Source organism: Heptranchias perlo, chromosome 4, assembly GCF_035084215.1.
Source record: "Heptranchias perlo isolate sHepPer1 chromosome 4, sHepPer1.hap1, whole genome shotgun sequence".
Classification (NCBI taxonomy): domain Eukaryota; kingdom Metazoa; phylum Chordata; class Chondrichthyes; order Hexanchiformes; family Hexanchidae; genus Heptranchias; species Heptranchias perlo.
Genome location: NC_090328.1, coordinates 117,833,122 through 117,848,037, shown reverse-complemented (window position 1 = coordinate 117,848,037; position 14,916 = coordinate 117,833,122). Strand labels below are relative to the sequence as shown.

The 14,916-nt window shown below is 48.3% G+C and overlaps 1 protein-coding gene across 2 annotated transcripts in view; it reads right to left on the bottom strand.

The window, feature by feature from the left end:
* Positions 1–14,317, bottom strand: part of si:dkey-238d18.4 (TBC1 domain family member 15) — a 45,933-nt gene extending 31,616 nt beyond the window's left edge. For both annotated transcript variants that reach the window (XM_067983538.1, XM_067983539.1), the window contains exons 1-2: positions 13,819–14,317; positions 137–322 (exon numbers count right to left, since the gene is read on the bottom strand). In XM_067983538.1, the coding sequence (XP_067839639.1) occupies positions 137–322; positions 13,819–14,170 (538 nt within the window). In that variant the 5' untranslated portion in view covers positions 14,171–14,317. The remainder of the gene's footprint in view (positions 1–136; positions 323–13,818) is intronic.
* Between the last annotated feature and the right edge of the window lie 599 nt (positions 14,318–14,916).

The following is a 14,916-nucleotide window of genomic DNA, read 5'->3' as shown; positions in this document are numbered from 1 at the left end:
CAATATTTTTCCCCGTTTTTCTCATCAGCATTGTTTAATTATTCCCAGTGCAATTCTACAACAAAGCAGAAATGAAAAGGGAGTTACCCAATGTTGCAATTTCTAAGCATGAACACACAGTTGGGTCAGCACTTACTGTCAGTCTCATCCACCCTCATTCTCGTGCCACTTGGCATCAGCGACTGCCACCGACACTTCATCATCTTGTAGCGGACGTAGAGTTCCAGCGCCACTGCCTTGCGCTCTCGGGTGGTGGAGGTGCAGGGATACATCCCGAACAGAAACTTCCACGCATCCTTGCGAATACTGGGATCCAGGCCACCTGAACACGATAAAGAACACGCAGGGTGACCCACGTCCCAAAACTCCAAGAATCAGAGAAGGTTAAGAGGAGATTTAATAGAGCGGTTCAAAATTATGAAGGGTTTTGATAGAGTAGATAGGGAGAAACTGTTTCCACTGGCAGGAGGGTCGGTAACCAGAGGACACAGATTTAAGGTAATTGGCAAAAGTACCAGAGGGGAGATGAAGAGAAATTTTTTTTACAATCGAGTTGTTGTGATCTGGAATGCGCTGCCTGAAAGGGCGGTGGAAGCAGATTCAATAGTAACTTTCAAAAGGGAATTGGATAAATACTTGAAGGGGAAAAATTTGCAGGGCTTTGGGGAAAGAGCAGGGGAATGGGACTAATTGGATAAGCTCTTTCAAAGAGATAGCAGAGGCACGATGGGCCGAACGGCCTCCTTTTGTGCTGTATGATTCTATGAATCCAGGAGCATCTGAAATCTTAAACTCTAATTTGCACATGTTTCATGACCCCTATTAAAAGTCCTTTCAGTTTCAAAGCAATGGGAATTCCTCCAATTAACATGGAGACTGGAGAAATGATCTAGATTGTGTCACTATAGGATTTACTGAAGTTTATTCCAAAGTTACAGGATTTGACAAAACTAAAGTTTTTTTTAATATATTCAAATTTCCTTAGAGTATGAAAATTAAAAAGAAAATGTTTTGAAAAGAATAGAAAGAACCTCCATTTATATAGCGCCTTTCATGACCTCAGGACGTCCCAAAGCACTTTACAGCCAATGAAGTACTTTTCAAGTGTAGTCACTGTTGTAATGTAGGGAAACACGGCAGCCAATTTGCACACAGCAAGGTCCCACAAACAGCAATGTGATAATGACCAGATAATCTGTTTTAGTGATGTTGGTTGAGGGATAAATATTGGCCCAGGACGGCAGGGAGAACTCCCCTGCTCTTCTTTGAATAGTGCCATGAGATCTTTTACGTCCACTCGAGAGGACAGACGAGGCCTCGGTTTAACGTCACATCTGAAAGACAGGGCCTCCGACAGTGCAGCACTCCCTCAGTACTGTACAAGGAGTATCGGTCTGGATTTTGTGCACAAGTCCCTAGAACAGGACTTGAACCCACAACCTTCTGACTCAGAAGCGAGAATGCTACCCACTGAGTGGCTATTTTCACCCTCCCTGGCTCCCACCAGCACCTATGTGCCTCTTGTCTTCACTCCTTCAACTTCTCTAGCTGCCATCTCAAGCTGACTCAAGAGATGTGGAAACTGGGTGTACTGCTCGACCGTGTCTACTTCCAGCAGTGATCACCAGATAGCAAACAGGTGGAAACACTGGCTAACTCTACTATATTTCTGGTCTCCACATTAAAGATATCGAGGCACTGGAGAAGGTGCAAAAAAGATTTACACGGATGACAACAGAGCTGAGAGGTTATAACTTTCAGGAACGACTGAACAGGCTGGGGCTCTTATCTCTAGAAAAGAGAAGGCTGAGGGGTGACCTGATAGAGGTCTTTAAAATTATGACAGGGTTTGATAGAGTAGACATAGAGAAGATGTTTCCACTTGTGGGAGACCAAAACTAGGAGTCATAAATATAAGATAGTCACCAATAATAGAGAATTCAGGAGAAACATCTTTACCCAGAGAGTGGTAAGAATGTGAAACTTGCTACCACATGGAGTAGTTGAGGTGAATAGCATAGATGCATTTAAGGGGAAGCTAGATAAGTACACGAGGGAGAAAGGAATAGAAGGGCATGCTGATAGGGTTAGATAAAGTAGGGAGGGAGGAGGCTCGTGTGGAGCATAAACACCGGCATAGACCAGTTGGGCCGAATGGCCTGTTTCTGTGCTGTAAATTCCATGTAATATTTGTATTTGTTCTCCTTAATTTAATAGCTAAGTGTGCAGCCTCACCAATGCCCTGATTGAGATTGACCAGAGATCAAAGTTGTGACCTTCATGGCTTGTAATATTCAGCACCATTCAATGGGGCCGACATTGAGTTGAGGGATAAATATTCTGAGTTAGCGCTACTGATGGGAATCTTTGCCTGCGTGCTACTCATATTGGAAAAATTACAGGGGCACTGCTGACAATTTTCCATCTATTAAATTTAATGGACAGAAAATCATGGGTAGGCCTGAAATTTTATGATATGGGTGGCTGGTGTTTAAGGCTCCCTGTGGTTGAGTGAGCTTGTAAAATTGGCCTTTGTGTGTGGTAACAGACTATGGTGCTTTCAGACTCACTCTTTTAACCCGTGCTGTAAAAGCTGAAAGCTAGGTTTAAATTAATTTATTTCTTAAGTCATGGAGATCTTTCACTTCAAACTTTTTTTTTAAGCCTATGAAACTCTTTACCCTCCATTGCATTAATAAGAAAAAAGACTTGCATGTATATAGCACCTTTCACAACCTCAGGACGTCCCAAAGCACTTTACAGCCAATTAAGTACTTTTGAGTTGTAGTCACTCTTGTAATGTAAGAAATGCGGCAGCCAATTTTGCACACAGCAAGGTCCCACAAACTGCCGTGAATTAAATGATCAGGTAATCTGTATTAGTGATGTTGGTTGAGGGATAAATATTGGCCTGGACACCAGGGAGAACATCCCTGCTCTTCTTTGAAATAGAGACTGTGGGATCTTTTACGTCCACTTGAGGGGGCAGACGGGGCCTCGGTTTAACGTCTTATCCGAAAGACGGCACCTTAGACAGTACAGCACTCCCTCAGTACTGGCACTGAGAGTATCAGCCTAGATTTTGTGCTCAAGTCTCTAGAGTGGGGCTTGAACCCAGGACCTCTGACTCAGAGGCGAGAGTGCTACCCACTGAGCCACGGCTAACAGTATCTAAAGGTTGTAAAGACCCCTATGCAACCTGATCTTTTGATGAAGTTGGAAACTTCCTCAGTCCATCCGCATATTCCCATGAAGTCTTGCAATTCAGGGTCTTTGCTAACTCTCTTTATTCAAATTCACATCAAAATTCAGTTTCCATAGACATTCCCCTACGATCTGAAACTTACACCTTTATGGAAGCTGTTGATGGGGGAAGCGTGTGAGGGAATTAACTATTACTCTTCTACCAAGATATTGTGCACTAGAGCTTGCACGGCCTGCTCACTATGCAGTTCTATCCTTTCCTTCAAAGTAGAAAACTAGCTTTGGAACATATTTTTCAGGCTAAAACTACTAGTCCAATTTATTTACAATATTTATAATTACAGGCACGCAGAATGAACACCAATAACACTTAACGTCTATACTATTTTAAACAGTTTTGAAAGTAAGAGTGTCAAAAACCTGAACTGTCCTCTTGAAACTTTTAACCGAGTCTTTGAAGATCATAATGTAGGTGTGCATCTGCCCGAGGGGGGGGGGGGGGGGGGGGGGGGAAGTCACACCTCACCACCGCATGTGGAAAACAACCGTTTACAGCGAGGAACTGCAGACTACGGAGCTGGCCGTACTTACACTCCCCCACACTTGGCTTTCAGCACTCCACATGGTTTTAAATAATTATAGGTCTCAGGTTAATATGCCTGAAGTTGGCACTGTTTGGATGGATATCTAACACCTAACTGGCACGACAAGTAACTTGATCTCAAGGGCAACTCCTAGCGACATCATGCATCTGTAAGCTTCACAGGCAACCAGCACTTCAAAGACATGGAGTGAATGCCTGGAGACCACCCCCAAGGAAACGGGCAGCCTAGTCAACCCCTAAAGAAGTGTACAGATCCCTAGAAAGTATTTATATATTGCTTTAACTCATCTCTGCCCACACAAAGACAAAACATTTGCTTTCAGGAAGCAACTAACAAGTTTAATTTTAAAAATATAGAATCACAGCACAGAAACAGGCCATTTGGCCCAACTGCTCCATGCCAGCTCCACACGAGCCTCCTCCCACCTTACTTCATCTCAACCAATCAGCATAACCTTCTATTCTTTTCTCCCTCGTGTATTTATCTAGCTTCCCCTTAAATATATAATATACACATATATGTATGCATGCGTGTGTATGTGCGTGTGTTAGCCTAGTTAAAATTTCATAAGGATATTCAGTAATACAGAATTTTTGATATGAAGGAGGACACAGTTCTCGTTTTGTCACAGTTCTATCAAAGGTTCACGAGTTTCATGCCATGGGGTTTTCTTATAAAGGATTCCACAAGTAGGGATAATCCATTAGAATACAGTATCTGCACACTGTGACCTTACTGATATAGAGTTCTGCGTAGAAAGGACATTGCATATAAGTATTAGAAATACAGTAAGATCTTTCAGAACTGACAATTACTGTATTCTTAAAATGCTGTTTTTCTCACAACCTCCTGGCCAAATTGTATCAATACAAAATGAAACTCCTCTGAAGCTCCTCTTGCCTGTTTTAATGGTTAAAGAAATTGAAAATTCAAACAATAAGCTGTTTCGGCTTTTGTTGGTATTGTTTTCACCTGCTTCACATGCAGTGCAGTAATCTCGCAGTAATATCGGATGGATATCAAAGGCCAGCCAGGTTTGCATACGCTAACAATCTACTTTTAGTTCTCCTCTCTAACTGAATTTAATGGAAGAGGATGAAGGGATTCCAAGGTGGGGCGGGGTCACATGGAACCAAAAGTGGGCTAGAGGTATGCGGCAACTGTATCTACAGGCCTGGTGCCTACAGTGTCAGCCGTGGCTCAGTGAGTAGCACTCTCGCCTCTGAGTCAGAAGGTTGTGGGTTCATGTCCCACTCCAGAGATTTGAGCACATGATCTAAGCCGACACTCCCAGGGGAGCGCTGTACTGTCCGAGGTGCCGTCTGGCCCCATCTGCCCTCTCAGGTGGACATGAAAGATCCTGCGGCCACCATTTCGAAGAAGAGCAGGGGAGTTCTTCCCTGTGTCCTGGCCAATATTTATCCCTCAACCAACATCACTAAAAAACAGATTATCTGGTCATTATCACATTGCTGTTTATGGGAGCTTGCTGTGTGAAAATTGGCTGCTACGTTTCCTACATTACAACAGTGACTTCACTTCAAAAGTACTTTGTTGATTGTAAAGCACTTTGGGACGTCCTGAGGCCGTGAAAGGCGCTGTATAAAAGTTCTTCCTTCTTTCTTTCAATGCTGTAGCGGTGAAAATTTATCATAAATTCTGCAGCACTCTGAGCATCAGGCAAAGCACAGGACATTGCACAGTTTTACCTTCCGACTAAACAAACAGCTAATTATTTAGTCACATCATTTACAAAGGACCACACGTCCTTTCATATAACCAGTTTCCATGGCTTGTGTTGGGTTGATGAGGTTGTGTGGGTATGTCGTACAAGTTGTCTCATTTACCAGAAGGAAACTGAGTCACAGTCTGGCGAAACTAGATTTGAACACAGACTCAGGTATTCTTCTTGCGGGTCACACTGTAAACTACAGCAACATTCTGCAAAGATGAGTGAACAACTTTTTAAAAATATATTTGAAATCACTGTTTCCCCCAGTCATTAAATCACCCACATTCCCCAGTTTGCCACCCTGTCTTTTCGTCTGTCAAGTTCACTTTTGCAGTTCTTTTGACTCTGTCTTAACATGATTTCACAGCTCTGTGCAAGACTTAAATCCTTTCATTTACTTTCTCATTTTTTTGTATCCTCCACTTTCAGCATTTTGCCCTCCACCCTTTAGCTCTCCCAATGCCATAAACCACTTCAAAGAATTTTGTATTTCAGTGCAATATCGGCCCCAGCAAGGGAACTTCCCCTTGTGTGGGGAGTTGCCTCGCCTCCACTCAGCAACACGGAAATGTGCTGTATTGTATAGCGTTATATTATAAGGCACATGAAATAAGTGTGTGTGCGCATGTGGCGTGTCCATGTGCGGGCATGCGTGTGGTGTGCGGGCATGCATGTGTGCATGGGATGTGCACACGTGCGTAATATGTGCACGTGGTGTGTGCGTGTGGTGTGAGTGTGCACGCACGGTGTGTGTGTGTAGGTTGCGCGTGTGGTGTGAGTGTGCGCGTGTGGTGTGTGTGTGTAGGTTGCGCGTGTGGTGTGAGTGTGCGCGTGTGGTGTGTGTGTAGGTTGCGCGTGTGGTGTGAGTGTGCGCGTGTGGTGTGAGTGTGCGCGTGTGGTGTGAGTGTGCGCGTGTGGTGTGAGTGTGCGCGTGTGCGCGTGTGGTGTGAGTGTGCGCGTGCGTCTGTGTCTACACGTACGATGTGTGTGATCTGTTCTACGCGTCGATGCACATGCATTTTTTCAGCTGGCGATAGCAGAATGAAGAGGACCTCAGGGAGCACGCCCTGAATTGCTTCAGCAAGGGTTCCATTTTGTAGAAATAAAAAGAAAAATGGCTGCCATTAGGTGCACAAACCAACACAGAGCCTTCTGGTAGGTCAGGCTTGAGCCAAGCGGAAGAAAAACTGCGAGAGGCATGAGCACTACAAATAATTAACCAACTTTCCCTGGTTAATATGTCATGCAGACGTGGCAGATCCGCATTCTAGACAATGCACAGGGTAAAGCCCTGCAGAATTACCAGTGTGCTAGGCAACAGAGTAAATATTAACTCATATGTAAGACATGTAGTGAGCGTAAAGGAAATTAACCCCTTTAACAACGCAGACCAAAAAAGCAGGATACGTAAGGGAGCCAAAAACAGTGTACTATCAGCTTTGCTTATATGTCAGCCGTGACTCAGTGGGTAGCACTCTCACATCTGAGTCAAAAGGCTGGGGGTTCAAGTCCCATTCCAGGGACTTGAGCATTAAAATCTAGGTTGGAGCTCCAGCGCAGTACTGAGGGAGCACTGCACTGTCGGAGGTGCTGTCTTTCGGATGAGACGTTAAACCAAGGCCCCATCTGCCCTCTCAGGTGGATGTAAAAGATCCCATGGCACTATTTTGAAGAAGAGCAGGGGAGTTCTTCCCGGTGTCCTGGGCCAATATTTATGCCTCAACCAACGTCACTAAAACAGATTATCTGGTCATTGTCACACTGCTGTTTGTGGGACCTTGCTGGACACAAACTGGCTGCCGTGTTTCCTGCATTACAACAGTGACTACACTTCAAAAGTACTTCATTGGCTGTAAAGCACTTTGGGACGTTCTGAGGATGTGCAAGGCGCTATAGAAGTGCAAGTTTTTTTCTTTCTTTACTAAGACATGAAAAGTTACTTTTCACTTCTGGTCCACAGCTACTGTAACCCATCACTCTTTCTTGTTCAGCGTTATGTTCCTGTCATCCAGGTAGACTTCAGAGGCAGGCCAACAGCACCATTTGGTAATGCTTAGTTTCATAGGAATGTTTGAAAATGACTAAACACCCGAAAACAGGACTGAATCATCCCTCGGCTGAGCACAAACCGTTCAGTTACGAGATCCCCAGACCTGACTATTACAGGAGAACTCTTCTAGTTGAATACAGCAACAGATCTGAATAAATTACCGCCATTTACCAGACCGTGAACACAGCACCCAGACCATCTGCTGCAAAACACTTCCCTGTTCAGTGTCAGTCGAAATCTATGTTATTTGCATACCACCACTCAGATGAAAAACACAGAGAGAGATGCATAATTAAATATCCAGGAGTGCTATTTTACCGTGCTGCATTTGTTTATTCACAATTTGTACTTCTATTTCCCCAGTCTGCTGCCCTACAGTAGTGTATTAATATGGAGTGTGAATATACTTAAGGAGCATTGTCACTCTGCCCCTGGCTTTTAAAGAAAATAACATTTTAATGTGACTTGGGCTTTGCTGTCTTAAAATTCAGAATGTAACCTCGGTTGCCAGGGGATCTTCCGCCTCCAGTTTTATAAAGTAACAAGAGTGTCCACAGCACGCAAGATATGAAAATTGCTTTAAGTTCTCCTCTCTCACCGAATTTAATGGAAGAGGATGAAGACGCTAAAATGATTTGCAAATTGGCTGCCACATTTCCGACATTACAACAGTGACTACACTTGAAAAGTACTTAATTGGCTGTAACGCGCTTTGGGAGATCCTCAACTTTAAAATGAGTCATCTTTTGGAGGAAAAGGACAAGATAACATAGGGTTCATTTCTCAACTTCATGCTACCCCCTAGATTTCCCCCCATTGTAGCTCTGAACCCTCTTTTGCCGTTTCTCTCGATTCACCTGTCTTCTCCAAGTTGACCTTGTCCCTGAAACCCACTTCCTGATTCCCAAATCCCCTCCCTGCCCAACTCGAAGCTACAACTTCCCTTCACAACGTTCATGCTAGCTGATATAGTCAATGGTTTCCTGTCTTCAGAAAAAATCTCTTTCCCTTTCATAACTGCCATCATCCCCCCGGGGAGAGGGAGCGCGAGACGGGGAGAGGGAGCGCGAGACGGGGAGAGGGAGCGCGAGACGGGGAGAGGGAGCACGCGCACTGGTTTTACACCCCACCCAACATTACTCCCAGTTAACTTCAACGGAGAGTAAAATCGGGCAGGCTGTAAAACCAGCATCGCACCCGATCCCATCGGTTCCCTGACGGGTGATTTAGGTTAAAATCGCCCCCTTGATTACAGGAAGGGAGAGGAAAAAATAAATACAAAAAATATTAAAATATCCTGCAGCTAAGACTGCTTTACGCACATCCATTGTAAAATCTCGCTAAAAAAAGTCACAATAAGAATAAAACCGGATGGACCACCCGGCATCGGACACGGAAAAGGCAAACCAAGCCCAGTCGACCCTGCAAAGTCCTCCTCACTAACATCTGGGGACTTGTGCCAAAATTGGGAGAGCTGTCCCACAGACTAGTCAAGCAACAGTCTGACATGGCCATACTCACAGAATCATACCTTTCAGCCAACGTCCCAGACTCTTCCATCACCATCCCTGGGTATGTCCTGTCCCACCAGTGGGACAGACCAACCAGAGGTGGCGGTACAGTGATATACAGTCAGGAGGGAGTGGCCCTGGGAGTCCTCAACATTGACTCTGGACGCCATGAAATCTCATGGCATCAGGTCAAACATGGGCAAGGAAACCTCCTGCTGATTACCAGCTACCGCCCTCCCTCAGCTGATGAATCAGTCCTCCTCCATGTTGAACACCACTTGGAGGAAGCACTGAGGGTAGCAAGGGCACAAAATATACTCTGGGTGGGGGACTTCAATGTCCATCACCAAGAGTGGCTCGGTAGCACCACGACTGACCGAGCTGGCCGAGTCCTGAAGGACATAGCTGCTAGACTGGGCCTGCGGCAGGTAGTGAGCGAACCAACACGAGGGAAAAACTTACTTGACCTCGTCCTCACCAATCTACCTGTCGCAAATGCATCTGTCCATGACAGTATTGGTAGGAGTGACCACAGCACAGTCCTCCTGGAGACGAAGTCCCGTCTTTGCACTGAGGACACCATCCAACGTGTTGTGTGGCACTACCACCGTGCTAAATGGGATAGATTCAGAACCGATCCAGCAGCTCAAAACTGGGCATCCATGAGGCGCTGTGGGCCATCAGCAGCAGCAGAATTGTATTCCAGCACAATCTGTAACCTCATGGCCCGGCATATTCCTCACTCTACCATTAGCAACAAGCCAGGGGATCAACCCTGGTTCAATGAGGAGTGTAGAAGAGCATGCCAGGAGCAGCACCAGGCGTACCTAAAAATGAGGTGCCAACTTGGTGAAGCTACAACTCAGGACTACATGCATGCTAAACAGCAGAAGCAACATGCTATCGACAGAGCTAAGCGATTCCACAACCAATGGATCAGATCAAAGCTCTGCAGTCCTGCCACATCCAGTCGTGAATGGTGGTGGACAATTAAACAACTAACAGGAGGAGGAGGCTCTGTAAACATCCCCATCCTCAATGATGGCGGAGTCCAGCACGTGAGTGCAAAAGAGAAGGCTGAAGCGTTTGCAACCATCTTCAGCCAGAAGTGCCGAGTGGATGATCCATTTCGGCCTCCTCCCGATATCCCCACCATCACAGAAGCCAGTCTTCAGCCAATTCGATTCGCTCCACATGATATCAAGAAACGGCTGAGTGCACTGGATACAGCAAAGGCTATGGGCCCCGACACCATCCCGGCTGTAATGCTGAAGACTTGTGCTCCAAAACGAGCTGCACCTCGAGCCAAGCTGTTCCAGTACAGCTACAACACTGGCATCCACCCGACAATGTGGAAAATTGCCCAGGTGTGTCCTGTCCACAAAAAGCAGGACAAATCCAATCCGGCTAATTAGCACCCCATCAGTCTACTCTCAATCATCAGCAAAGTGATGGAAGGTGTCGTCGACAGTGCTATCAAGCAGCACTTACTCACCAATAACCTGCTCACCGATGCTCAGTTTGGGTTCCGCCAGGACCACTCGGCTCCAGACCTCATTCCAGCCTTGGTCCAAACATGGACAAAAGAGCTGAATTCCAGAGGTGAGGTGAGAGTGACTGCCCTTGACATCAAGGCAGCATTTGACTGAGTGTGGCACCCAGGAGCCCTAGTAAAATTGAAGTCAATGGGAATCAGGGGGAAAACTCTCCAGTGGCTGGAGTCATACCTAGCACAAAGGAAGATGGTAATGTTTGTTGGAGGCCAATCATCTCAGCCCCAGGACATTGCTGCAGGAGTTCTTCAGGGCAGTGTCCTAGGCCCAACCATCTTCAGCTGCTTCATCAATGACCTTCCCTCCATCATAAGGTCAGAAATGGGGATGTTCGCTGATGATTGCACAGTGTTCAGTTCCATTCGCAACCCCTCAAATAATAAAGCAGTCCGAGCCCGCATGCAGCAAGACCTGGACAACATCCAGGCTTGGGCTCATAAGTGGCAAGTAACATTCGCACCGGACAAGTGCCAGGCAATGACCATCTCCAACAAGAGAGAGTCTAACCACCTCCCCTTGATATTCAATGGCATTACCATCGCTGAATCCCCCACCATCAACATCCTGGGGTTCACCATTGACCAGAAACTTAACTGGACCAGCCATATAAATACTGTGGCTACAAGAGCAGGTCAGAGGCTGGGTATTCTGCGGCGAGTGACTCACCTCCTGACTCCCCAAAGACTTTCCATCATCTACAAGGCACAAGTCAGGAGTGTGATGGAATACTCTCCACTTGCCTGGATGAGTGCAGCTCCAACAACACTCAAGAAGCTCGACACCATCCAGGACAAAGCAACCCACTTGATTGGCACCCCATCCACCACCCTAAACATTCACTCCCTTCACCACCGTCGCACTGTGGCTGCAGTGTGTACCATCCACAGGATGCACGGCAGCAACTCGCCAAGGCTTCTTCGACAGCACCTCCCAAACCCGCGACCTCTACCACCTAGAAGGACAAGAGCAGCAGGCTCATGGGAACAACATCACCTGCATATTCCCCTCCAAGTCACACACCATCCCGACTTGGAAATATATCGCCGTTGCTTCATCATCGCTGGGTCAAAATCCTGGAACTCCCTTCCTAACAGCACTATGGGAGAACCTTCACCACACGGACTGCAGTGGTTCAAGAAGGCGGCTCACCACCACCTTCTTAAGGGCAATAAATGCTGGCCTGGCCAGCGACGCCCACATCCCATGAACGAATATTAAAAAAAATCCCTGAAAAAGTTGCGAGGCATACACACATTGGTTGACAAGTTATTATCTTTGCCTCCAGCGCGTTTTTTGGGTGAAATATCAGCAGGAACGTTTGGCTTGTGACTCACTTTGAGCCTAACCTGAAGAAATGATAAAAAAAAGTAGAGATGAGGCAAAGTGGTGTTGAGCACTGCAGTGTAGCAGGATGCAGTATAAAAGTGTTTTTGCAATTTTTATTACACCTCACTAAAATACATAGGAGTCCCCCCCCATAACAGACTCTGGTAACTGTAATAATGTTCTCTTATAAACAAGATTTGTAGCTTGCTCACTAAAAATGCCAACTCTAGGTTTCCAAAGAGGAAATCCTGTAATCTCAGTATACTGGCCGATGACATTTTGTTGCTTTAACTGTACAAACATTAAAAACAGTCAAATGGCACACCGCACATTGCTGTAAATGTCGGACTGTAGTTCAGGTCTCACCAATTACTGTATAGTTGCGCATTACTCCCCCCATAGAGCAAACAGGAGATCCTACACGTGTAGAATAGCACCATAAAGGGTTGCTCAAATGGCATGAGGGTGCAATTATACTGCACGACCTATCTCACAGCTGGCAGTACCTGGTTTTGTACAGCTGTTTACATGCAGATGCACCACTCAGCTCCCAAACATTACGTTATCAATGTATTGCAACCACAAGCAGAAGCATTTGCACTTTCAATACATTTAAATATACTCTGGTTAAGTTTATGAGAGTGCAATAGAAACATAACCTTAAACTGGGGAAAAGTGAAGGCAGCTTAACCTTTTGATCAATCTTTTAAATCTGATATACACTGAATTTGCACAGTCCTCCATCAGTTTTATCCACCATAACCCTTAAAGCAATCGCCACCCTTGCTGTTTATCATCAGCCCACACATCAGAAGAACAAATAATATTGCTGTATTAATTTATCACTCATTACACCACAAGCAAGTACACCACTGCTGGCTGGGAGAGGGCCTGTGTCCCAGCTCCTATGTTACTTTGCACAAGGAGCCCAAAGTTACTCTCAATTGTGGAAGTATCTCACCCACTTCTCAACTCTCCCCAGGAAACTCCTCTCCCCTAAAGGCATCATTCTCCTCTCCCCTGGGAGCTCTTCTACCCTGAGTAGCATTACTCTCCTCTCCCCTGGGAGCTCTTCTACAGGAGGGGGCATTACTCTCCTCCTCCCCCCCACCCCCGGAAGCTCTTCCACCTTGGGGACATTGCTCTCCTCCCCCTCGGGCACTTCATCCTCCTCTCCCCTGGAGGGCTCTTCTACCCTGGGGGGCATCATTCTCCTCTCCCCTGGGCACCCTTATACCCTGGAGAAATCACTCACCCCCCCCCACCCCAAGGGAGCTCTTCTACCTTGGAGGTATCACTCTCCTCCTCCTCCTCCTCCTCCCCCCCCCCCCCCCCCCGCCGGGAGCTCTTCCACCCTGGGGGCATCACTCTCCTCCCACCCTCCCCGGGGAGAGCTCTTCTTCCCTGTGGGCATCACTCACCTCCCCCCAAGCACTCTTCTACCCTGGGGGACATCACTCACACCCCCCCAAGGAGCTCTTCAAGCCAGGGGGCATCACTCTCCTCCCCCCAGGGAGCTTTTCTACACAGGGGGCATCACTCTCCTCCCCCCTGGGAGTTCTTCTGCCCTGGTGGCACCACTCTCCTCCCCATCAGGGAGCTCTTCTACACTGGGGGCATCACTCTCCTCCCCATCAGGGAGCTCTTCTACACTGGTGTCATCACTCTCCTCCCCATCAGGGAGCTCTTCTACACTGGGGGCATCACTCTCCTCCCCATCAGGGAGCTCTTCTACACTGGGGGCATCACTCTCCTCCCCATCAGGGAGCTCTTCTACACTGGGGGCATCACTCTCCTCCCCATCAGGGAGCTCTTCTACCCTGATGGCATCACTCACCTCCCTTGAAGATGAGTTTCCTGAACTGAGACTCTCTCACCAGCCTCCCGTCCGAGTCGAAGAGCAGCTGGAAAGTCTCGGCGCTGAGCCCGGGGCCTCCGCCTCCTGGACCCGCTCCCCCGCCGCCGGCCGCCGAATCCAGGCAGCCCCGGAGCCAAAGCCCCTCCCCGGCGGCCGCCGCCTGCTCCCTCTCCCCGGGGCCGGGCCGCTCCTCCTGGCCCTCTGCCTCCTCTCCCCCCGGGCTCCTGCCCGACACTCCCCGGGGCTCCCGCTCCTCCACACCGGGGCTGGAGTCGCATCTCAGGCCCGGACTCTTCTCCCCGGCCGGGCCCTGGCCAACGCTCACATCCATCAGCCCGTCTGCGGCCGCTGCCTCCCCATCGCACGGCGGCTGGGTGTGTGGTGTGTGTGGGGCGGGGCGACAGGCTCACCCTGGGGTCGGGGCGGATCCCTCACTCCCCCTGGGCCCGTGACCCGGCCGCGGCCATCACCCTGACCTCTCCCTGACCCCGAGCCACACCCTGACCCCGACCCTGACCCTGACCCTGACCCCGAGTCTCACCCTGACCTCTCCCTGACCCCGAGCCTCACCCTGACCTCTCCCTGACCCTGACCCCGACCCACACCCTGACCCCGAGTCTCACCCTGACCTCTCCCTGACCCCGAGCCTCACCCTGACCCCTCCCTGACCCTGACCCTCACCATGACCTCTCCCTGACCCCAACCCTCACCATGACCCCTCCCTGACCCTGACCCTCACCATGACCTCTCCCTGACCCCGACCCTCACCATGACCCCTCCCTGACCCCGACCCCTCCCTGACCCTGACCATAACCCCGACCCTGACCATGACCTCTCCCTGACCCCGACCCTCACCATGACCTCTCCCTGATCCTGACCCTTACCCTGGCCTCTCCCTGACCCCGACCCTCACCATGACCTCTCCCTGACCTCAACCTTCACCCTGACCCCGACCCTCACCCTGACCCTCGTCTGCTCCCTGACCCCAACCCTGACCCTCTCCCTGACCCTCACCCTGACCCCGACCCTCACCATGACCTCTCCCTGACCCTCAACCTGACCCCGATCCTCATCCGC